This window comes from Drosophila tropicalis, unplaced genomic scaffold (assembly GCF_018151085.1).
Source record: "Drosophila tropicalis isolate 14030-0801.00 unplaced genomic scaffold, ASM1815108v1 contig_593, whole genome shotgun sequence".
Lineage (NCBI taxonomy): Eukaryota > Metazoa > Arthropoda > Insecta > Diptera > Drosophilidae > Drosophila > Drosophila tropicalis.
Genome location: NW_027173070.1, coordinates 18,907,985 through 18,931,789, shown reverse-complemented (window position 1 = coordinate 18,931,789; position 23,805 = coordinate 18,907,985). Strand labels below are relative to the sequence as shown.

Below are 23,805 nucleotides of genomic sequence, written 5' to 3'. Positions count from 1 at the left end.
CTGTTGTTCTTCATAATTATAAAAACATGAATGAAGACATGAATTTCCACAGCCACAAAAGCATCCAGCAACAGCATCAGCAGTTACCTTTTTAAAAGCCAACATCATGTTTGATAGCTGGTAGCTGGTACCTGGTGGTTTAGTGGTTGCCATCCATTTCCCATTGAAAGTGGAGATGAGCCACTCAACTCCAGCTCAAGTTTATTTGCAGCTAAGCAAACTTAAACACAAACACGGAAATGCGCTAGACATGTATATCTCTTTTCTTCTCTTCTCCACTTTTCTTTCCTATAAGGGATTTCTTCTACTTGTTTTTTTTTTTTTTTGGTTTCTGTTGCTAGTTTCTTGGTTCAATGAACCTCAGCGTCGACAAGTTTCAGACACTCTCAAGACTTTCAACTTTTAAGTTTCAACTCATGTTTCTTCTTCTTAAAAAAGAAGAGCAAAAAATAAAGCTGAAATGGGGGCAAAACAAAAAAAAAAAAAAAAGGCAATAAAAACGACAAGAAAGTTTGCGTTTATTTTTTGCTGTAAGAGTTACGACTTGCAACATATGCTTCAAGTTTATTTCGTAGGTGGAAAACCTAAATCCTAATCTAAATCCCAGTGTCTTTTCTCCAACCCTAAAAAATTCAAAGACTTGAAAAGTTTAATCCGTCACTGGCAAAATAAAGCAAACAAAAGCAACAAAAAGGTGTTAGATCTATGTTGTAAATCCTTTTATTTTCTACTCCAGGCGTGTCATGACGGATGGCCTGTTGTTGTTCTTGTTGTTGTTGTCGCAGCTGTTCCCCACAACCTGTGACCTTTAAGAAATACGACAACATAAAAAAAGTGCAGCCTACTGTTCTTTTTTTTTGGGAGGCGTCACCAAAAACATGTCAATTTCCAGGCCAATGCATTGCGCCAGCATAAAAGAGGGCCAAAGCAAAAAACGACGGCAAAAAAGAAAAAAAACAGGGAATAACTGAGAAACTGAGAACGACAAACGTATTGCCTTGTACCTTACTGACTGATGCTAGTAGTGCCTTTTGCCCGACACTCTGTGTGCTGTGTGCTGTGCGCTGCGTTGAAAAGCCAAAAAGATTTTCATCCAATTTGCAAAAGTGGCGCGTCGCGTATGCGACATGTAGGCCGCCCTTTGACTTTGAATTCGATGCGACAGATGTGTGAAAAACAAAACACTGCAAATAATTTTCCAAAAGACAAATGTCTCAAACGTGACAATCCAAATCCCTAAAAAACACTTAAAAATATGTAGTCATAATTTAGCTATTGATTATTAATAAACAAACAAAAAATATATATTTCATTTGATTAAACCTGTTGTTAAACCCTATTTAGTTTTATATATACTTATACTTGGCTTTAACTAAGAGTCAATAGTCATTAAGCTTTATGTTTATGTTTGTTTTAGGAGTAATATATTACGAAATGTGTTAACTAAGTTAAAGTTTGGTTTTGTTTCTATAAAGTTATTAATCTGTGTATAAATTGAGTTCCTAATTATACGGATTAGATTATAAGTCTCTAGACTTGGATCTTTTGGTCTAAAATAGGGTTACTTTGATTCTCTTAGGCTTTATAGGTGAAAAGTCAACCGATTAAAGTGTCACCTTGTGCTTAATCAAAACTGGTTTACCTTAAGAGAGAAAGAAAGTATTATTACAAGTAAGTATCCGATTATTACAATATTATTTAATATTTTATATAAGAGTAAATTCCATTAAGTTTCCATTAAATTTCTTGACTATATAGTCGACATATTTGTTTATCATGCTAACCCATTGAATGAATATTTCTTGTTACAATTTTGAAAGAAATTTGTTCATAATTCTGTTTAATATTTTCCTAAAAGTTTTCAATGATTTGAAGCTTGTTGACCTAAAAACACCTTATAATACTATACAAGAGATTTGGCGACCTATAAATGCTTTGATCAGAAATTGTTGACATTTTTGCAGATTGCATATGACTTGTTGTTTTGTTTTTGTGCATTTGTTTACTTTAGAAATGGGAAAACAAAATTGGCATTTGGAGCCATTTCCAAAAGTTAGATTTGACATACATAAGTCAAAGAAATCTTAAAGATGGATAGCAACCCTTAAAATTCGTTTTTCACAGTCAGTTGCTTCTCCTGCTTTCGGTTCAGAAGACAAAAATCAGAAAAATTCATATTTTAATACATTATGTTAAGGATCTTTACAATTTTAGTCTTGATTGCCCTTACATACATACATTTCAATATATTGGTCTTTTATTGTCTTTAAATATATTTCGATGTCTATTTACATTAACTTAACCCATAAATGATTTCTTTTGCGATTTAGTGATTAGTGTAAACATTTAATACTCATACTGAGCTCCTAATCAAATGTAAGTACATATATTGATTTCGCTAGTCTGCGGCCTTTTAAACCCAGGTCGCATTTTAATGGAGGATTGTAATCAAACTTGACTAATATCCTTAAGGTGTGGACTAAGTTTAAAACCACTTTTTATTATATTTATAATCTTCTACTGAAAGTTGTATAGTTAGAGGCCAATCAATCAAATTCGAAGCATTTAAAACTCACCTTTTCATCTATTGAAACAAACGCCATATCTTGTTCGATTAATATACAATGACTTGCCCTGTGGCATATCATTTGGAATTTCTCACAGTGTAAGGGCATGGCAAGGTTTTCGAGGGTTGTGGATGATGGTGTATATACATACGAAGTCTGTGGCACGTGCCCACTGCTGCTGGCAAGTCAAACATTACAACATTACAACATTATGCGCGCTTTCCAATTCACCTGTGAAAATCATTTTCCACCGACGACAATAACAACAGCAACAACACCATGAAAAACAAAGTCAAGCAACGTGTGGAATTTCTTCTTTCACATCTTTTTTTTTTTTTTATTTTATTTTATTTTATTCCTGTTTTGTTTTGGCGAATTTGCCTTGTCAAATGTTGAAGGAGACGTGACAAGCATTAGCTGGCTGTATGGAGGACCTGACATTGCTGGGACTGGGAACAGGGAGTCCAACAGGCACGGGTAACCCCGTGTCTCGGTTGTTCGAAGTTCGAAAGGTTTTTGGTTTTTCTTTTTCGGGGCCATATCATGTCGATAAAAATTGTCGAACGAACGTGGAATGAGTGCGCTCACGTAATGCTTATGTATACATATATACAACCAAACTTAACCAGAACTAAACTATTTTGCTGGGATAGAAAGTGCTTTTTGATGTTGATGTTGATGTTTGGTCTACTGGGAGGGAGGAGAACAACTCTTTCAGTCACTCTATGCAAATATGATAATGCAAAAATGTGAAATTAAATGACTACAAATAAAACTACAATTGATTCGCATTTACATTTCATTTGATCGAATTGCTTACAATTGCAAATGGCAAAACTCTTCAAATTCTATGGCAAATAAATGGCATACAGACATTTTGTTTCTTTTCCGTTTTTCATTTCACATGAGAGCACTTTCCACCAAACTCCATGTCTCCTTCTCTGGGGCTATAGGAAAAGAAATCACATAAAAAAAAAAAATAGCAACAACCATCCACCCACCCAACACACACACACACACTCATACAAGTACATTTTGTATTTTATTGCCAGACAATGACAAAATAAAAATCAAGTGAAAACAAAAGAACAATTTTTCTCATCGACATTTTTTTTTTTTTTTTTTTTTGCTACTTTTTTGACTTAAATCGTCTGTGCAAATGAACAAAAATTTTCGGAAAATAAACATCAAAACAATAAAACAAACTTTTCTCCTTGTTCTTCTTGTTTGTTTTTTTCCGTTGGTAATTTTCTCAATTTATTGTATAAATTAAATAATTTCCTTTTAAAGTTCTATTCTTGGCAAAGAAATCGCAATCGAAGACATCTTTTTGTTTGACATGGGGGAAATGGTTTTAAAATTGAAAATCAAAATGTTAAATAAACATCATGAATATAAAATAAAGTTGAAAATTTAGATTATGCCACCTGCTACAAATACCCAAGAAATAAAAATTGACTGGAAGGTTGCTTCATTTTCTTCTTCTCTTGTTTAGTTAGTGCAAATTACTGAAATATGCATGCGACTTTTGGCTTCCCCCCGCTGCCGCCACCCGACCAACCAACCAAAAAAAGAAAAGCCATTATCCTTGTCTACCTTTTTGCCTTCTAGTCCCTTTCCTTAGACCTATAGGAGCTACGTGCTTAGAATATCTAACAAATATAACCGATTTCTTGGACATTGCGTGGGCCATTGGCATTTGAGTTTCTTCTCTATTTGCTGATGCTCTTTGTGGTTTTTTTTTTCAAATTGCACGCATTTCATTTGATTGCGTTATTGAAATTGACTGTGTGGGTGTGGGTGGGTCGGGTATGGGTGTGGTTCATTACTATAATATCCTCACCACTCAGGTGGCATGGGGAGTGCGTCCTAGTAGTAGTCAGTCAGTCAGTCAGTCTGGAGGAATTCAATTATAAATGCTGAGACATTCCAGACAGACACCAGCACAGCAAAACGAAGAAGTGCTTGGCTATGGGCTCTATTTGGCTTATGAATATAAATCTGCTGCCTGTGTGGAAGCTTTAACCTTAATTGCCATAGAACTAGGCTCAGGTGAGTATTTACAGCGCGTTGGCCAAGTGGGAGATGGCGAGGCGTTGGCAGTTAAGTTAGGTGGCGTAGTAGGTGGTAATTGTTAGCTTAGGGCAAGTTTATTTAAATGGAGATTATGTATGGTTTTTAATTAACCAAATTGCCTATTGGTGTGAGATCCAGAGAGATTTAGCGTAAGAAAAGATATTAAATTTAATCTAATGCAAAAACGATAACATTCTAACGGACATTTATCGAGTGGCGTTCATTATGATTAACATGCAAGAGGTTAACGTAAAGAATGTCATTAGCGATCATTACCATTACGATCCTTCTAATTCCGTGGCGAACTGGGGATGGGGAGGGGGACATAAAGCCAATAACTTTATAAACCTTAACGTAAAATCAATTTTTGGGTAAATATTTACTTATGCTACTCCAGATATTAGTGTTGAAAGTGGCTGGAGCTGGATTTCAGTGTTGGCAAACGTTATAACACCTTTTTAGGTACTTCTATTATCTTCATCAATATGGCTATAGATGAAATCAAATGAGTCCAAATGATTTCAAATTGGATCACGTTATTTGACATTGAGCGTCTATAAGACGATCATGAATGATGGAATGGGAGAATCCCATCAAAAAGGGCCTGCCCAACGAATTTCTTAAAGATAAACATCATTTAGGAGTTTTGGATAGAGCTTTCCCCTTCCGTTTGATATTTGAATTGTATATGTAGATTTTTATAAAATGTAAGAAATGTAAGTATATTTTTGTTGTGTAGATGTAAAAATGGCAAGACTGATTTCGTTAGACTAAATTGGCGTTCCTCTCTCTCTAGTTTAGTGTCCATAGGTGTATATAGTGTCAAACGATATCTCCTTTTTGGTTGTGTGTCGGGTGACTGTTTTTATATCTCATCGGAAAGTGGCGTATCAGCGGCACTCCGATCCATGCAAATCGGAGAGATATTCATGTGGCCAGTAGTGCTGCCCACAGATGAATTGGGCGTATTGTAGCCACTCATGGGAGTAGATACATATCTATTACCATCCATGGTCATGCTACCCATGTTTATGGATGACTGTTGATACTGCTGCCGCTGTGGATTTCGACGATTAGCCCAACCCTGATTTGCCATATGTCTACCAGTGTTGTATGCATTGGTCCTGCCGGTGCCATGGAAAGAAGTATTTACAAAATTAGAGCTGGTGCCATAAGCTCCATTTCGTCGGTACTGGCTAGGTGATTGATCACTAGGACTGGGTGCATCAATAAGACCATGATGCGGCGTAAAGGGAGTCATATATAATGCATCATCCATGGGTGTGTACGGCATGCCACTGTGTGTGGAGTCATTCGATGAGGGGCGTGTGCCTGAGCTACCATAATGACCGATGTTCGATGATGTTGGATTATTCAAAATAAAGCCATAAGTATTACTAATGGGTTGCGAAACGGAATATTCACTTGAGCCCCCACTTCGTGCTCCAGCTCCTCGTCCGAAGGAACTGCTAGAAGCAGCAACACTGATACCACTTCTTGGTGTGCTACTATACACTGCATCCGTAACACTATAAGGGCGACTGCCAGTTGATCTAGCTGCGGTAGAAGCCACAGACAAGGGCGTAGGCGGAGGATGCATTATGCTGGGTGTAGTACTTGAATTACTTGGGGTCGCTGGCGGAAGACTTGCATCCGACCAATGCTCCTTGAACCAACACAACATAGTGTTTACAGAATCTAAGATCTTCCCACGAAGACGATATCCCTCCGGTATGACGGTAACATATTCATGAAACACCTTGTTCTTGGGTAAATAGGAGAGCAGAAATTTACCAGGCAATGGCTTGGAAGCAGAAAAGAAGTAGTGGATTTTCTTCGAATCCTTTGCCTTCTCGCGGAGCAATAATTTTTCCATGTAATCTCGTTCGTTCTCATTAGCGGCTGCCAAATTGGGCTTGTAATATTTATATTCCAGTAGCTCTCGAGCCGCCATGGCCATGGGATGAATATGACGGGCTATAATCTCATCGAGATCCTGGAATTCCTCGGTGCCAATCCAGAGTTTTCGTCCCAAACTATAATCATTCTCTTTGCATTCTTCACGCACATCGATGTGCTGGTAGATGTCATCGGCCACTTTCCAGGTAGCAGTTAAATGATCGCTGCCCTTGCTACTCGGACGTAATGCTACCTCACCTTGATCGGCATCGGCCAGCAAAGCGATAACATCGGCATATGTTTTGTTATGGAAATTAGGATGGGCAATAATGCGTCGTGTGTAAGTCCTTTGCTGCATTAATTTCTCCTTTGCTTCAGCCACTTTACGACTATCCAACTCTTCAGATAAATGGTCATAGAAGGCATCTCGACGAGGTCGCCACTCATTGTTCACATCGTTGAGATCGGTTGACTTGGAGGAGCACTCAAAGGAGAATCGATCGATATCGACATTAATGATGCGCACATAAATCATTTGGGAAACGCGCATTCGTTCTTCTGGATTACGCACTGGCTTATCCGACAGATTCTTAACGTGTAAGAATCCGTTCAGTCCATTATCTAGTCTCAGCTTCACACCGAAAGCCTGACCCCGACATGTATTGTCATCAAAATGATTCCACACATCGGCTAGCTGGGGGAAATCCTTACGGCAAAATGGGCATTGCCATCTCATTTTTTCCTCAAGTTTTATTGGATTGGCATTATCCAGTTGGTCGCCCTGTGGCCGACGATAGGCAAACCCAATAACAATGGCTTCAACCGATTTACCCACATAGAACGTCTCGGGAGTCTCTTTGGTCAACATATCAAAAAGCTCCTCTGAGCTGGGTTTTGCATAAGGTGTGCGTAAATCCTTGTAGAGGCAACGCAGTTCATTTTTGATGTCATACAGAGTGAAGTTCTTATTGCCGAACCCTCTACGCTCCAATTCTAAGGCAAATGCATCTAAATCAAGATCATTAAGACGTTCGGGGGACTCCAGGATCTCATCGAGGGCTCCAGCCGGATTGGTTTCTTCATCCTCACACTCCATTGCATCGTTGGCCATTTTGCGAGCCCATTCGTAGGTCTCCGGATGGACACGTGATCCATCTAAAACCTCCACATAGGCTTCCGTTGAATCTCCCAATAGGCTGGTGTCAATCTTAATGAAACCACTGCAGTTGATAAAGATCTTGGGACCCAAATGGCAAACGGTGACCAATTGCGTACGATTCTCTAAGCGCTGGTTGCTCTGCTTCAATACCTTCAGCAAGGCCTGACCCTTGCGAGGACCAAGACCACAAATATATTGCAACAGATTGACAGTACGAGAATTCTGCATCATCCTATTAATATCCACTCCCACCTCATTAGTACGATTGATAAACTCCAGACTGAGATGCTCCAGTAAAAGGTCTTTGGGCAGACGATCCTGGAGCGGATGGTAGCGCAGACAAAGGATCTCATCGTCGGCATCGCACAATTGGGAATACTCCACCAAAGGGTCCTGTATTTTGCGGGCCAAGGACACAGCTTGCTTTAAAAGAGCTGGATATTCCCTGAACTCCGATTCACCCTTCTTGGAGTTGGCATAGACTTTGGCCAATTCGTTCTCAACAATCTCCACTTCAATGCGTGGGAATTGCTCGGTTGTTTCAAGCTCTTTGAGTATATCCCTGATTTCTGTCTGAATCATTAATGCATCCCGCGATTCGGCCCCAATAACCACAACATGAGGCTTCTTCGATTTAATGAAACTAGTTAGCTTACGCAAAGCGGCTAATTTTTGAGTCTTCTCCTCGGAGTTATGTGATTTCTTACGCTTGAGTATGTCAGGCAGTCGAAGGTAGTCGGATATGTCCCCTTCTACAGTGGCAAATGCACAGAATGCAGCCACTGATTGATCTGAATCGTAGGCCAAGGCCATAGTTCGGATTCCATGTAAAGTGCTCCAATCAGTGTAGCTGGAGTCAGGAGGCAATTCTGGTTTGTACGGTGCCACCTTGAGCCATTTGTACAACTTGGCTGTGCAGGAGTGCAGAATACTCTGTTGGGCCTCTTCTTGAAGCTTAATCCTCAACTCCTTGATGAGATCGGGTATGACCCATTTTTTCAATGCCATGTGGACACACTCGGCACGGAGAGCATTCCATTCAAGAACGTGCTTTGAGAACTGGTCAAGATGGTACAAAGACTTAGCTCCATCCACATAATCACCAGGTGGGCCATTGGCATTGGCATTTCCGTCGAACTCCTCGAGGAATTGGATTTCCAGTAGTTTCTCCTCCTCGGCCATTAACAGCTTTATGAACTGATCACCAAAGAGACTGTCCACAGGTTTTTTGGCCACATATTTCATCGAATATACCGGCGAGTTTTCATCAATCTGGACCATACCAATTTTAGTGGGCCGAATATTGAGCCGGGCCCGATCGAAAAACACTTCCCTTATGGTTTTACGTAACAAAGGCTCTTGGGCCAATTGACGGGCGGCCACATGTTTGGCTGCCTGCAAAACCGCATCCACAGTGAGGAGACGCGCCGATAGATACTTTTTGGCCATCTCCATCGGGCTCAATGTCTCTTGTTTGATCTCGTTACGCTGATAATTTTCCCGTAAATTTTCGGCAAACTCTTCGGGAGTAAGGCCAAAACTTTTAACAAAAGCACAAATTCCAGCTTTGCGGAACACGGCATAAGGACTACAATCTGAAGATTGTTTCAGTTGCTCATCGACCTCATTCGTTTCTTTGTTGCAGTCGATGGGTTTAATATTCTCTGCTCCAGTTTTATTTTCAGTTGCTGCTACGGTCGCAGATTGTTTCCGTGCCTTCTCCTTCTCGCGACGTTCCTGTAGCAATTTGCGTTTTTGGTGGGACTGCATTTTGGGCAACTCATGCGAATAGTTGAGTAGAAAATACATATGTACATCCTTAAGCTCTTCCACCGTCTGGATATCATTGAGACGCTCAAAGTCAGTGTCCAACATGAGTCGCACATCATCGGGAAATGGCTTTTCCGGATCCGCACCTAAAGACTCTAGCTGAAATTGCCGCATTTTCTCAAAAAGCATCTTTAGTTTACGCTTGCGTTCGTAGAGCAGGCACCAGATCTCATCATGGTAGTAAATCTTCCACAGATCATCGATGCTTAGGTCTGGCTTGATGTATTCCTTCCTATAGAAGGCTATAAATGGTACTTCCAATTGTTGATTACGAATAAAATCAAGCGCTTGCTTGATTGTTTTAACTGCTGTTGGAGCTTTTCGCTCTGCGTTCCATGCCTGTTCGGATACGGTTGCTTTGGAAAAGGCATGACGATATATCCAATTGGCCTCATCCTCTAATTCTTGCGAGTCACCTGCAGTGACAGGAATCTGACGAGTTTGCATACGCTCGGGCATATCGACTTTTCGTATCTCATGGTCCACATCGGTGAAATGTCGACGTTTCAATTCACTCGGTTCAAAAACATCGAAAATGGAAACTTTCTTTTTGGTAGATTTCCGTTTCTTGGATGACATGAAATTTGTGTCGTCACCCTCCGACTCATCTTCATAGTCATCCTCATCTGCATAATCGAAATCATCGAAGTCAAAATCAACGCCAAATATATCCTGGCTCTCCTGCAGACAACTGTGCAGAGGAGAAATATTTCATTGATTGCCTTTTCTTTTTGGGTGTTATTTCGAAATCTTTTGATTTACTTACGCATCTGTATACATAGGACGACGTCGTTTCTTTTCCGATATAGGACGACCATTGTCATCTACTATAAAATCATCTGCATCCGATTCCGAATCGTCTTCATAGTTATGTATCTTTGGAGAACTGCGCTTGCTACGACTTTCGTGGCTCTGCGGTAAGAGAAACATAATTTAATCGTTTAACCCTTAAATTCGAATGCACATAATACAACCTCAGAGTCATAATTATCATTGAATAATTCTTCGGCAATTTTTTCTCGTGCCAATCCCTCATCCACATGCTGATCCTCGCCATCGCTTTCGGTATCACATATGCGCCTCAATCGTTTAAAACGTTTCTTCTTTAAAGGAAACACAAAGGAAGGTAAAGGAGGAAGAAATGAAACAGTGTTGGAAAATTTGAATTTTCAGACACTAGCTACTTACACGTCTCTCGACTTTCACACCCAAATTCTCTTCAATCAGATCATAGTCATCTTCTTCAAGTCCATCATCATACTTCTGACGCCTCTTGCCACCAATGATGCTGCTAGCATCGTCGCGACTGCCACTTGCCACGGAGTTAATTTCACTGGATGTCTCCTGCGCTCCTTTATTGGACATTTCACGCTCTGGAATATATCAAGAGGAAATTATTGTATATTCGACGGAAATTTGTTTTTTCTTTAATTAGAAATATCTACTTGAAGTTTTGTTAAAGAAAGCATCTGCCATTTTTTACAATTAAATAGAATGATACGAATTAAATGAATTCTATTAAATGACTACCAAACTGAGAGAGCTAAGCACACTAAAACGAGGAAGCACATATGTATGTCAAAATGGCGTGACAGTTGAGTAAGAGGAAGCACATTTTTCCCTTTTTTTTATGTTGAAACGGTCACACATAATTTCTGAAAGCTGTCAACCAACATCCGTTTGTGTAAATAGCCGACGGCTAGATACTCTACACTCGTATTAAGCGAATCAACACTAAAGAAAATTTAATTCAAGGAGTATACAAGGACCGTAATTGTTATAGGTTTTATTTCTTAAAATTGAAAAATGCGTTGTCTACTTGGCCAAGTCATTGAGAGCAGCAATTTCTTGCACGTGCTGAGCTCAGATCAGCTGCCAAGCAACCACTGCATTTTGGAGAGTTTTAAGTTTAGCTGAGTTCTCTTGACCTTGATGCGAGCTTTTGAGGTTAAACGCCTGCCAAGGGTAAGACGCCTTATCCACACTCGGAAGATGCGTCCCATTAAGGCTGACTGGGGGAAGTTGCGCCTGCGTGTGGCAAAAGTCATATGCTGCTACATATCCGTGTTGAATGACAAATTCCATCTGCGCAGCCATGGTTCCAAAAGGTTATGTCGAACCTACATACATATATGATTTCCGATGCCACCGAATACTCTGGAGAGGAAGTAACAAAGGCAGTGTCGTCTGCATAAGTGTCAATTTCGACCTGCTCATGCTGCAGACCTGTCGGCGGTGTATAAGGTATAAGAGAAATGCCCTAGTGTCTGCTTTAAAATTGCCTCTTAACTTTTTTTGCAATGGTGTGAACCACTGACATAAGGAGAATTTAGGAAATTTAAACCCTCATATCCAAACATTATTATAAACACTCTTTTGTTTATATCATTCTTGTAACTAAAATCATTTTATGATAGCAAATATCTTCTGTACCACCAACTTCAATGACTTCGTTTTCTGGTAAATGCAAAATGAGTTGTTTAAGTCATATGGCCAGTCATTTAGACAACTAGATAACAAGAATCCGATTTCGAGCCTCTGGCTTGTGTATGGACGTTGCTGTTATTCAGAAGATTTGTTGGATTGATAGTTCTATAAATAAGTTCCATACTGATAACAATAACTATAATAATAATAGTTTTTGAAAATTTACAAGCTATTCATGGAGATATAAAACATTTTTATACCGGTTAGAAATGGCCAGAATATAGTTTACGGAAACTAGATGGAATACGCAAAAATCGTTACAGATATTTTCAAAAATTTGTAACTATTACCTGCAACTTTTTTACATTTGCTACTTTTTTACGATTTTTCATACCTCAAATACATAACTGTAGAATGATGTTTGAGTATAGGGAATGGAAATATATGTACACCATCGAGAAGGATTCCAAAACCCTACAGTTTACAGCGATCGGGATAAGAAGTATCCCAAATCCGCCTTCTTGTTCTAGGAAACCTCTTCACAAATTTTTAATTACCCGATTCACGATTTTCTTTCACATTTTATATATGTATGTATGTAGTACATACATACATATGTATGTACATACATAGGTACATATATAGATTGCATTTCGAATTTAACAACTCCCTTGCATTGATTTACGAATTAATTTTAAAGTCCATATGTGTACATACATATGTTCTATGCAACTATTTTATGCAAATCTTATGATTTTTTGTACTGTTCAACTTTTCAGACTTATTTCCATCTCTCAGAGTAAATTTCACACAATAACCCAATTAATGACGTCACATTTTGGAAAAAGTTAACCCACCTTGTGCTCTTTCTCACTCTGCTCTCATCTGGCCCCCCAATCAGCTGTTCATTGACTTTCATACAAATCAATGAAATTATTTAACATTTTGTGTTGTCGCAAGTAAGTCAAACAACAAAACGAGAAAAAGACTAAAAACATTTTGGTAAAGTCAAATTTAATTAAATTAACACACATTTTCTGTTTATGTCTATGTCGATTAGCAACTGGTTCTATTAGTAAATTTAATAGACAACCTGTTGATATCTTTAAACATTTTATATATTGTTTTATTTAGCATTATCAAATTTGATCAATCATGGCTCTGCGTCGTTGTCATTTGAATCCAAAGAAGACTCTTTTCCTACTATGCGACATACAGGAGAAATTCCGTCCGGCTATGCCTCTGTTCGACAATATGGTTAAAAATGCAGACAAGTTGGCAAGTTGAACTTTGGAGCTCCCCCTCCATGCTTATCTGATACAGTAGAGTAGATTAATACACGGATTATATTTGATTACAGACCAAAGCTGGTAAGGCTCTGGAAATGCCTTTGATTGTAACCGAACATTATCCCGAGAAGTTGGGTAAAACAGTCGAGCAATTGGATGTGTGTCACGCCAAAGTAATTGTGGGCAAGACACTCTTCAGCATGGTCACGCCGGAGGTGAAGGCGGTGATGAAGGAGCTCTTTCAGGAGAAGCCAGATGATGTAGTGCTTTATGGATTAGAAGTGAGTGAATAAGTGTTTTTTAACTTCTTTTGTATTAACGTCTCTGTCATTGATAGTCCCACATTTGTGTAGAGCAAACCGCCATTGATCTGCTGGCACAGAATATCAATGTCTATGTGGTGGCCGATTGTTGCTCTTCTCGTTTGAACCAGGATCGTGATTTGGCCTTGGATCGTCTGCGTCAGGCTGGCTGTGTGATAACCACAAGTGAAAGTATTATATTCGATTTGGTGCGTGATAAAAACAATCCAAAATTCGATCTAATACGTAAACTGGTGAATCCACCCTCCGTGGATATGGAATTGAAACGCAATGCAGGCAGTGGAGTGTCCAAATTGTAAGGGAAATCCATGACTATTGTTAAAATTAAATTGCATTTCACAAATATATATGTCGATGTATGTGTATGTGTGTATATAGAGAGTAAACAGATAAAGAGTCAATATATAAAGTAGATGGGATGAAGCCACATTTAAGTTGTCATTTCCGTAACATATTCCATTCAAAAATCATAAGCAGGCACAATAGCAATGGCACGGGAAATGGCTGGCCTTCCTCCCCACCTTCCGGCCATTTCCGTTTCCTTTTGCTGCTGCCTCGGCGATGACAAAGCAGATTTTAACTATAATTTTTGAAAATCAATATTTATGGCTTTTGTAACTTTATTTGTTCACATTCGACGCTTACAAATCTCAATCTCAATGACGACGATGACTGGCTGACTGCGGCTCCTCCTTTCGTGGATGTGCCTTAATGTAGGCCAAATTGTTTCTCAATATGGCCTCTGGAATGGGTGGAGGAGTGGGCAGTAGATCACCTTGCGGATGATAGCCATTCTCATCAGCCGTATAGGTAATTTTTATGGGTTTACCCTCTTTGGAAACAAAATGAAATTCTCCCTTCACCTGATGCTCATCGCCAGATTCGTCGGCACCAATGCCATTGGTTATTTCATACCCATAGGAAAAATGTCCATGACCGTCTTCCTTTTTATACGCCTTATCCACATGGGCATGGGCATCATCCTCAATGGCCAAACAGGCAACCACGCAAAGGGAAACGATGACAGCCAACTGAAATGGAAAGTGAGATCATCATTAGATTATATTCTGATTGTGGCATATATAATAATTTACTCACATTTCTGAACATGTTGTAAGTATTACCAAATGTTTTTTGCCGAGAAATGCAACCTGGCTCCAGGTATTTATACTCCTCACAAAATTCAGGTGTAACCAGTTGTGTGTGGACTCATAAATTAAATGTATCAAAATATCAATTTCAAATTTTAATTATTTTATATGTTTATTCAAAATTTCATCAAGATAATAATAATAATAACAACAATATCACTTCAAGGTCAATTCTCAATGTGTGGATGAAAACCTTGCGAATCGGCTGTATAAGTCACACGGATGGGTTTGCCTCCATCCGGGGCAGGTATAAAGTATTCGCCCTGTATGCTATTCACATTGCCCTTAGCATATTGGTCAATGCCATTGCTGACCTTGACATTATACTCAAATTGTCCAGCTCCATCTAAATTTTGCACGTTCTTCGTTTCAATGAGCTCTGCCTGCGGATAATCCTCAGTGGAAGAGGCCAAAGCCACCATCACAATAACCAGAATCACAGCCTAAATTAAAGAATCGCAATTAAAATTTAAGTTTGTTTCGAAATACAATTGACTACCCGACCTGTTTCAGCATTTTGCGTTAAAAGTTTAAACCAATAGACAAAAATGTTGTCAGTCTTTATATACCCAAGCCGTGGAGAAGATACCAATAGCCAGTTGACCACACTAACTAAACGAGTTTTAATCAATTAGCTAAATGATTGAGATTAAATCGAAAAAAAACATGGGCCATGAATATGCATATAATGGCATGTGTCTGGCGGTGTCAGGCCTCCATCCCCGAAATCATTGTGTGCTCCGGACAAATTATTCAGCTAAATTTGAAAATTTATTTATATTTGAACAGTGAGTAAATTAATTTTTAAATTGCATTTGCCTCAGTTTCTGTTAATGCAATGGAAACGATGTTTTGGGCGAATTCAGTATTTCGGGACTGCCCAACATTTTGGCAATATCCTTTAGGTAATCTGGTTTCTTATATGCCGAGCTGTCCACTAGATCATTATGTTTCTGATCCCAACGCATATTTTTTGATTCTAGAACTGATGGATACAATTGGGCCACCTGCTCTTGAATCGATAAGTCAGTTTCCGCTGCTTTATTAGACACGTTCTCATTTCGTTTATTACAGAATTTCTCAAAATATTTATTCGCCTCATTGCGGGCTGAGAATTTGAGAGCATTCATGTCCCAGGGTACATCTAATTTGGTTTTTATTTCATCGGAAATTGTATTATCATTGGTAGAAAAGAGCGTTTGAAACATATTCTTCAACTCTTTGTTCTCGAAAGACCGGTTAGCACGTTTGAATTTATTCGAATCGACTTCGATTTCTTTGAGTTCCATACTTTGTTCATCGTCGTGATGATATTTGGTCTTTAGTTTCTTTGATGGCTGTTCTAAAGATTCATGCTTGTTTGGTTTGAGTTCGATTTCTTTGAGTTCTATATTTGGTTTAATTTCCTGATGATATTTGGTATTTAGTTTCTTGGCTGTTTTATCTGAAGACTCATGAATAGTCACTTTTTCGGTTTTTCGGAGTTCTACAATTGGTTTATTTTTATGGTGAAATTTTATCTTCAATTTGGAGGGTGATTGGGCTGGATACTCATTTGTGCCCACCAGACTTTGTTTCGGTTGCGACATCTCTTCAGGCTCACTATTTTGCAACTTATTTTCCAAATCCAATTCCAGAGGATTGTCCATATCTTTAGGTAGATATCCACGACTTTTAAGATAAACAATAGGCGACTGCCAATTGTCAATTAGATCATTTACTATGGTTTTCAAAGAATTCTGATATTTAAGAACCTTTACTGGGCTCGCAATGGCAAAAGGAGTAGAAAATATAAGCAAAATCATAATAAATGACATTTTCCTAAATTTTTTTTATCAGATTGCCATTCAAACAAAAAAGTAACGGCTACCCCTGTTACGACGAGTTGCCATATCATAAAAAATACCTCTTTGTTGCCATGGCTGGTAACACTGATTCTAAACAGCTGTTGTTTTGTTGAGACTGGGAAAAAGGTAAAAATTGTCAAACAAATTTGCATTGCAATCACATAAATTAAAATTTATTCCAGATTGCGGCAGCAAAATGGTCATCACCAACAACACAACACTGCCCGAGGAATCGGAATTGAATACCCAGGAGCTAAATCTGTCGACGGCTGCTTTAAGAGCAGGCGCCTTTCATTTGGGCAAACAATGCGAACAGCAGAATAATGTTAGTAAAACTTTGTGATTAAGCAATTAACTTGAACATTCTATATTAACTATAGTTAAAGGATGGCTGGGTCTTTATTGACCCACTCACATTTCTCCCAATTCTCCAGCCGGAAGATTTTCAAATCTATTTTCGTTATATAACCTAACCTCAAAAACAGCACTTTTGTTTACGTTTTTTATATTGTTTCGTGTTTTATTTCAGGAGTTTATGCTATGCCGACAGGAGCTTGATGATCCAAGGGCCTGTTTGACAGAGGGCAAAGCTGTAACCAATTGCGCCCTGAACTTCTTCCGTCAGGTTAAGAAGACCTGTTATGAGGAATTCATGCAATACGCCACTTGCCTGGACAAGAGCAGTGGAACCATGGCTTTTGGGCAGTAAGTTTTATTGGTTAGCTATTCGAAAGACGAGTATTAAACAAATTCCTTTCAGCTGCCGCAAGACTCAGGGAGTATTTGACAAGTGTGTTAAGGATAACTTTGATTGGGATCGTCCATCCTATGGTTACTTTGCCAGGGCTAAGGTGAGTTGCTGTTGATATCATCTCTGCCAATACAATTTTTCATTAAAATTCTTTGTACAGGTGGTACAAACAGCCCGCCCACCTCCAAAGAAAGAGGAAATCACCGTTTATCCCGATGCCACACCTGGCCTGCCCGAGGATTATCCAAAGCCACCAGCCAAATATGGCTCACGATTCCATTGGCTGGAATAGTTGTTGATCGATCAATTAAATAATTGCTCCCAGCTTGAAAAATCATCTAATCTAATATAGAAAACTTCTAATTGTTGATATGGTGTTTATTTTGCATCTGGATAACCCAACACAATTTCCTTAATTTTATCCATTATATTTAAATACTGATTCTCCAGGCAGCAGCTGCAATAGCTAATGGGAAATTTGGCGCTACCCTCAATTCTAGGATGTATGGGCAAACATTGATAGTAAACCCAAGAGATACTATCCTCGCCCAGGATTAGCATTATCTTGTCATAACGATAGCCATTAATGTTGAAGAGCTCCAGTTGGCCAGTCAGGATACGCCATTCGCAGAATCGTATATGGCCATCAGAAGGCAGATTAGAACGCTCCCGCATCATCACATGCTCGAACCAATCTCGCACTGGTACAATAGATCCACTTGGTGGATACTTTCTCAATTGATAACTGATGCGTGGATAGTGAGGATGTCTGAAAGTAAACGAGATGGAGTTAACTATTAGATAGCTTTTCTTAAACTATGAGTTTAAACGCAATGTAATACTTACATATACGGCACAAAGGATAAACGCACAATGACGAACTCGTGCTTATTTTGTGGAGCCATTTTCAAATCGATTCTTTAAGAATCTCAAATAATATTTAATATTATGTTTGAAGCGTTCGGAACGCGTTGCTGTGCAAGACTGAATATAGATTTGTCTATCAAGTCGGTTATATATAGGAACAAGAAAGTTACAGATCAGGTAGATGGGCTTCCATCGAGTCCTGCCAGCTGTCATGCTAATCCCCCTTTTACCTGCTTTTGCAATTTACATACAGTCATAATCATTTTAACATATTTTTATAGTTTTATTACACAGTTTTAACAATTAAGGTCCTTTTAGTCTTGGTACCATTTGGTACGTTTGGGTTTCTTAACTTTACCCCCGGTGGTCTCCTGATTGCTGCTAATCATACTCTTATATTTATTGATCAAGGGCCGCAGGTCATCTTTTTCCTTTTTGCGCCCCTGCTTGGGTCGATTATTGGCCTTGCGTTCGGCCAGATGGGTTTCGCGTATTTTTTTATTCTTTTGTTTGCGTTTCTCGGTCTTTACCCGCTTCACATGCTCTTGGGCCTGTTCGGCGATCTTCTTTTTGGAACGCATACGTAGTGATGTGCCCGGTTTGGCTGCTGCACCCACAAAGTTAGGTTGCTCTTCAGTTGGCTTTGGTGGTGCTGATTTCTGTTTATCCTTTGCAGCCCGTGAAGCTTCCAGTTTTTTCAAATGCTTCTGAAGTTTGGTTTTGTTATCGCCTTGAGGTGGAGTTGCTAGAGTTGGCTTTGGCTTTGATTTGCCCTTGTTTTTCTTCTGTTCGAGTTTGCTCTGATAGGTGGGATTGTTCTGTTTAGATCGCTCTTGTCGCTTCTCTTTGATTTTGTGTACTGCTCGATCTTCTATACTAAAGGCTACAATGGGACGCTGTAAAGAAAAGGATAAATAAAGTTTAGAAAACTGGATAGAGTGTCATTTGGAAAATACTAACATGCTGAGTGCCAAAGATTTGTGGATTGTTATTTAGCTTTCTCAGAGCTGTCAGCGCCCGCTGATGTGTATCAAAGGAGAGAAAACCAAAGCCCTTGGATTTACCCTGAGGGAATTCGGGTGTAATCTTTTGTTCTCTCATTACCCGACACTCATGCGGACGAAAACCCGTGTAAGTTAGAGCCATTTGCTTAAGTTTCTCATTATCGTAGTTCTGAGGAAGATTGTGAATGGACAAACGATTGCGGGAAACAAATCTGAAGGAAATTAAATGGTAATTAGAAGAACTTTATATAGAAATTATTCATATTTACCGATTTAAATTCTTGAGAACCTGTGTTTTCACTTGTTCTAATTCATGTCGCTTAGCCATATCGGATGTGGTTACTCCATCGGCTGCTTTTGATCCCGCCATGATAAGACCTTCGCGGGCCAAATATAAATTTCTCGAATCTTTGCCAGAATCATCTTTGCTTTGTTCCTGCTTTTGTTTATTCTTAATCTCGTCGCGGGATAAGGCTGGATGGGGGTCGAGTACGTCGTCCATTAGTTTGAATTCCGTACCAGCTTGTAAACATAGATCGGCTGACTCCTTGTTTTTGAATTTAACAAAGGCAGTGCCCTTGGAATGGCCAGAGATCTGCTGCCGATTAATGATGGCATATTGAACTACACCAAATTTGCGGCAAACTTTACGTAAATCAGCATCTTCAGCATCAAAAGGCACATTCTTAATGAATACTGTGCATCCCTGCTGAACATCATCGGAGATTTGTTTTTCCTTTTTAACTTTGGACACATCCAATTTAGATTTAAGCTCGTCTTTGTCATCATCCTCTTCATCGGATTCTACATCTTCCTCCTGGTCGTCTGAGTCTTCATTCCCTGAATCTTTCTCATCTTCATCATCCTCTAAATCTTCCTCTTTAACCGTCTCATCTTCACCGACATCTGGCTTTTCTTTATCTTCATCTTCTACTTTTAACTTTTTTTCCTCTGGCTCATCATCTTTCTCTTTCACATGCTTGGTTGTGTATTCATCTTTTCCCAGTGCCCAATCAACAAAGACTTGTCTTCCCAGCATTTCCTTGCCATTTGCTTCCTTAATAGCTTTGGTGGCCTGATTGATGGTTTCATATTGGACAAAGGCACATCCCACCAGTTTGCCATCACCTCGCTTGAGTATATTTACATCTTCGAGAGTTCCCCACTGCTGGAAGTGTTGACGCAGTGTCTCATCCGTGGATTTATAACTTATGTTGCGAACTATTAGACGCGCACGTTTCTTTTGCCGGCGCTCCCTTTCTTCCTTCAGCCGCTGGGTGTTGAATGGATTTCGACGCTTTGGTTGTTTTCCACTTGGCGATTCCGGGTTCGGCTCTGGCTCCGCTGTGGCATCCACAAGAGTCTTCATTTTCTTTTTTAGCTCCATTTTTACCCACAGAGTTTTTCTGCACGTGGAGCTGTTCGAATTGTTATTGTATGGTATACCAGTGCAGCCAAACTAGCCAAAATCTAGCCTAAAACGGCTACATCAAGGAGTTGCCACATGTATAAAATTCACCAGTGCGGCATCACTTTTCGTTTTTAAAGAAGTATTTTTATTCAATTTTTGTTGGGATCATCAAATAGCTTGTGAAACTCAGAAGGCGTCTTGAAATAGTCAATTAGCAGCATGGATGTGCGGTTACCCAATTTAAACATAATATGACTCCATGGATTAAGGAAATTGGTATATTCCGCTATCTCACCGCGTTTGAAAAAATGCTTCACGGTGCCCAACGGCATCTGGGAGCCATAGACAGCAACATATCTGTAAAAATATATAATGATAAGTCCGTGTTTATAAGACATTAATTCGCTTACTTGTCGTTGCATTTGTATATCCTTAAGGGATATTTAGCCACAAAAATGCGAATGGCCAGGTTGATCAGTACAAATCCAGAGAGAAAGAAATACAAATCGGTTTCATGCGATACCAGCGTGGCCAAGTCAATTTTTCTGGCCAGGTTGATAAAGTTCATATTTGTGGCAAATTGATAGGCAGCGACTAACCCAATCACTGACACTGTTAGGGTGGATATATTTTTTGTCCAGGTCACATAGTATTCAATGGGTGCCCGGTAAATTAATTGATAGCTGCTCTCTGGCAATTTATCCTTGTGTAACAGTTTTCTTTCCACATCGCTGGAAGTTCGCTTTTGATTTTGCGTAGTACTAGAGCTGGGAGACAGTTAACTTGTATTAGTTTTTACTAAAAACCAACTAAAACTTACTTACCTTATCAATCGTTTAATGGCTAAGCCGGTATTCAACCTAAAATTAATCAATGTTTTTGTACTATGTAAAAGAGCCGCGGCACACATTTTGATACAATAACAGCTGTTTGGGAATTTTTCAGCGTTGCCACTTGACAAAGTAAGAATTTTATTTTCATAAACAAAAAAAGTTTATTTTTAAGGTGCTCTTAATTTTAAAGCTAATCACTTTTTAACTCGAATAAAGGGAGAACTGTAACTTAAATTATTTTGAAAGTAATATGTTATTAAATATGTACACAAGTTTACCCCACGTATAAACTTCACATACACATATTATAGACACATTTTTCAACATTAGACAAGAGCAAAACAAACAGAAAAAAATATCAAAATAGAAAAACAAAAAAAAAAAAAAAAAACAAAAAAAATTCATAATAAAACTAGGTATATAAACAAGCGATGTCCAAGCGCATTAGCCAGGATATATCTGGCGATGGACCCAATACCAAAAGACGTTCTTCCTCCATGGAGGCGAACAGAAATCCAGAATTTCAAAGAAAACTAAAGGACAGACTAAATGAACATACTGAACCAGCAGAATCGCTAGACAGGGATTGCAATGGCGATGGTCAAACTATAGAGATGCGAGTGGCTCTTTCACCTACTAACCATGTGCCAGCCTATACGGGCAATGGACCAATTTGTAATGTTCCCTCGCTGGAGTCATTTATGTTCCAACAGACACCAGCTGGCAGTCAGTTGACATCATGGGTAAATGTCTCCGAATCCTTGACTTCCTATAATGAGGTCAATACCTTGCACTTGCCAGAATATACGAATGGAGCTATGTTAAGAAAACAGAGTAAGTTATCCTATCAAAGGCCTCTGAGAACTTACCGGAAACTAATCCCGTTTTTTTTAGTTTCCACCACATCAAAATTGTCACGGCGGGGACAACTGCAATTGTTGCGTCAAAATGCCTTAAAGGCTCTGGCCCTGGAGCGGGAATTGACATCAAACAGCTCTTCCTCTTCAGCGAATCAAAGTGTGGCCCTTATGATACGTTTTCCTGATCCAGAAATTACAGCATCTATGGTCGCTGGCTATTGCAAGGAGATCACCGATGTCTGTCTTAATACTGGGAATGGTGGTAATGTACAACCTCGATCTTGTTTGGTTTATTTAAAATCAGGAGCCGATGTGGGAAAGGCTATTGAAGAGCTAAATCAAATACGTTTCGGATCAGGACATCTTCAAGCAGAGCTCAGAGCCTTCACCGACGAGGAACAAGCTGAATTGATTGATCCCTGTTGGTTGTATGTTAGCAATATACCCTTCACCATGACGACGGGGGCAATCAAGGAATTCTTTGTCAACTCTGTGCGGGTCGATATTGGTATACAAAAGCGTTTGAAACGGGCACGTTATGCCTTTGTACGCTATGCCAGTCCCGAAATAGCCCGCGATGCCTTCCGGCAATTGGTCGATAGTCAATTGAATAGTCGCATTCTAACTGTTCGCTATCGACGCAAACTAAAACGTTCCACAGCACCGATACTCCATCAGACCGTTGAGCAATCAAACAATTCCGAAATGACACTTAATGCAACCGATGATGATGTTAAGGTTCTAACACCGCCTCCGGTTGAGTCTATAACCATTAGCGATGATAACGAAGATAATGACAATTCAGAGCAAAGTAAACTAACCAAGCACGACAAGGACATCAGAGAGCTGAAAAAACAGCTAGAGGTACAGGCTAAACTCATTAGGGATCTACAGACCAGTCATCAGCCAAAGTATAAATCGGAATGCCCAGATCACAGATACGTCAGTAAAATTGAAATGGATCAAACACCTATTGTTGATCTCGCCCAGAATATTAAAATAGAGCGGTCCTATTTGGGCATTCATGAACCGAATGAAAGTAATGTGGATACCATTGTGATGCCAATCTATGTGCCAACAACTCAGCCTCTAGATAACTCCCTGCAACTCGACGATCCCCAACTGGGGGGCAACACCAACAAATGTAAATGAAATTGATATCCTTTCATTATGAAGGGCCTATTTTTTGAAATGATCTCTCTCCCCTCCTCATTTTTACTCAGTTTTCAATTGTTTTGGGCGGCTGTTTTCAGGTGTAGCACGCCGCAAGAGTCAAACAACTGTCGGAACACATACGGAGGACAATCGAGGAGGAGTTCCTGCTCCTGCTCCAGCACTCCAATCGAATGAGGCCCGCCTGGAAGAGCTATATGCCCAGTTATAGAGACTGATTTTATTTTGCATTAAAATCTAATTAAATTTTCTGTAAGCCAAGTACAAAAAAAAACTATGCAATATTAAATAATTTTACGATATGGTTTCTATTTTTTTTTTTTTTCATTTTATATATA

General features: G+C 39.3%; 9 protein-coding genes across 12 annotated transcripts; 3 read left to right on the top strand and 6 right to left on the bottom strand.

Annotated features, from left to right (window-relative positions):
• Nucleotides 1–5,281: 5,281 nt before the first annotated feature.
• Nucleotides 5,282–11,107, bottom strand: LOC137576142 (transcription elongation factor SPT6-like). Of its 2 annotated transcripts, none has more exons than XM_068289056.1 (5): nt 10,977–11,107; nt 10,720–10,904; nt 10,506–10,631; nt 10,298–10,443; nt 5,282–10,222 (listed from the first exon to the last, which is right to left on the bottom strand). In XM_068289056.1, the coding sequence occupies exons 1-5, from the start codon at nt 11,005–11,007 to the stop codon at nt 5,509–5,511; spliced, it is 5,202 nt and encodes a 1,733-aa protein (XP_068145157.1). In that variant the 5' UTR covers nt 11,008–11,107; the 3' UTR covers nt 5,282–5,508. The 2 variants fall into 2 exon arrangements, with proteins under 2 accessions (XP_068145157.1, XP_068145156.1); XM_068289055.1 differs by having other exon boundaries at nt 5,284–10,222; nt 10,506–10,634; nt 10,977–11,105.
• A 1,737-nt stretch (nt 11,108–12,844) lies between these two features.
• On the top strand, nt 12,845–13,997 carry LOC137577058 (isochorismatase domain-containing protein 1). Of its 2 annotated transcripts, none has more exons than XM_068290423.1 (4): nt 12,845–12,917; nt 13,093–13,236; nt 13,319–13,528; nt 13,585–13,997. In XM_068290423.1, exons 2-4 carry the CDS (start codon nt 13,114–13,116, stop codon nt 13,867–13,869), a joined length of 618 nt encoding a protein of 205 aa, XP_068146524.1. In that variant the 5' UTR covers nt 12,845–12,917; nt 13,093–13,113; the 3' UTR covers nt 13,870–13,997. The 2 variants fall into 2 exon arrangements, with proteins under 2 accessions (XP_068146524.1, XP_068146525.1); XM_068290424.1 differs by having other exon boundaries at nt 12,910–12,960.
• Nucleotides 13,998–14,888: 891 nt separating this feature from the next.
• On the bottom strand, nt 14,889–15,237 carry Cpr60D (Cuticular protein 60D). Its single transcript, XM_068288339.1, has 2 exons — nt 15,226–15,237; nt 14,889–15,164 (listed from the first exon to the last, which is right to left on the bottom strand). The coding sequence occupies exons 1-2, from the start codon at nt 15,235–15,237 to the stop codon at nt 14,889–14,891; spliced, it is 288 nt and encodes a 95-aa protein (XP_068144440.1).
• A 66-nt stretch (nt 15,238–15,303) lies between these two features.
• LOC137577569 (uncharacterized) lies at nt 15,304–16,536 on the bottom strand. The gene has a single exon (XM_068291067.1). The coding sequence runs from the start codon at nt 16,524–16,526 to the stop codon at nt 15,552–15,554; it is 975 nt and encodes a 324-aa protein (XP_068147168.1). The 5' UTR covers nt 16,527–16,536; the 3' UTR covers nt 15,304–15,551.
• A 58-nt stretch (nt 16,537–16,594) lies between these two features.
• Nucleotides 16,595–17,689, top strand: ND-19 (NADH dehydrogenase [ubiquinone] 1 alpha subcomplex subunit 8). Its single transcript, XM_068291717.1, has 5 exons — nt 16,595–16,694; nt 16,751–16,893; nt 17,098–17,273; nt 17,329–17,419; nt 17,480–17,689. Exons 2-5 carry the CDS (start codon nt 16,765–16,767, stop codon nt 17,609–17,611), a joined length of 528 nt encoding a protein of 175 aa, XP_068147818.1. The 5' UTR covers nt 16,595–16,694; nt 16,751–16,764; the 3' UTR covers nt 17,612–17,689.
• An 8-nt stretch (nt 17,690–17,697) lies between these two features.
• On the bottom strand, nt 17,698–18,331 carry LOC137575704 (uncharacterized). The gene is made up of 2 exons (XM_068288338.1): nt 18,166–18,331; nt 17,698–18,088 (listed from the first exon to the last, which is right to left on the bottom strand). The coding sequence occupies exons 1-2, from the start codon at nt 18,222–18,224 to the stop codon at nt 17,698–17,700; spliced, it is 450 nt and encodes a 149-aa protein (XP_068144439.1). The 5' UTR covers nt 18,225–18,331.
• A 114-nt stretch (nt 18,332–18,445) lies between these two features.
• On the bottom strand, nt 18,446–20,633 carry LOC137578066 (RNA-binding protein 28). The gene is made up of 3 exons (XM_068291714.1): nt 19,460–20,633; nt 19,147–19,402; nt 18,446–19,082 (listed from the first exon to the last, which is right to left on the bottom strand). The coding sequence occupies exons 1-3, from the start codon at nt 20,575–20,577 to the stop codon at nt 18,501–18,503; spliced, it is 1,956 nt and encodes a 651-aa protein (XP_068147815.1). The 5' UTR covers nt 20,578–20,633; the 3' UTR covers nt 18,446–18,500.
• A 90-nt stretch (nt 20,634–20,723) lies between these two features.
• On the bottom strand, nt 20,724–21,563 carry LOC137578067 (uncharacterized). Its single transcript, XM_068291715.1, has 3 exons — nt 21,426–21,563; nt 21,012–21,368; nt 20,724–20,958 (listed from the first exon to the last, which is right to left on the bottom strand). Exons 1-3 carry the CDS (start codon nt 21,509–21,511, stop codon nt 20,751–20,753), a joined length of 651 nt encoding a protein of 216 aa, XP_068147816.1. The 5' UTR covers nt 21,512–21,563; the 3' UTR covers nt 20,724–20,750.
• A 69-nt stretch (nt 21,564–21,632) lies between these two features.
• On the top strand, nt 21,633–23,778 carry Pof (Painting of fourth). 2 transcript variants are annotated; one of them, XM_068291713.1, is made up of 3 exons: nt 21,633–22,268; nt 22,329–23,438; nt 23,548–23,778. In XM_068291713.1, the coding sequence occupies exons 1-3, from the start codon at nt 21,866–21,868 to the stop codon at nt 23,676–23,678; spliced, it is 1,644 nt and encodes a 547-aa protein (XP_068147814.1). In that variant the 5' UTR covers nt 21,633–21,865; the 3' UTR covers nt 23,679–23,778. The 2 variants fall into 2 exon arrangements, with proteins under 2 accessions (XP_068147814.1, XP_068147813.1); XM_068291712.1 differs by having other exon boundaries at nt 23,518–23,778.
• The last annotated feature ends 27 nt before the right edge of the window (nt 23,779–23,805 follow it).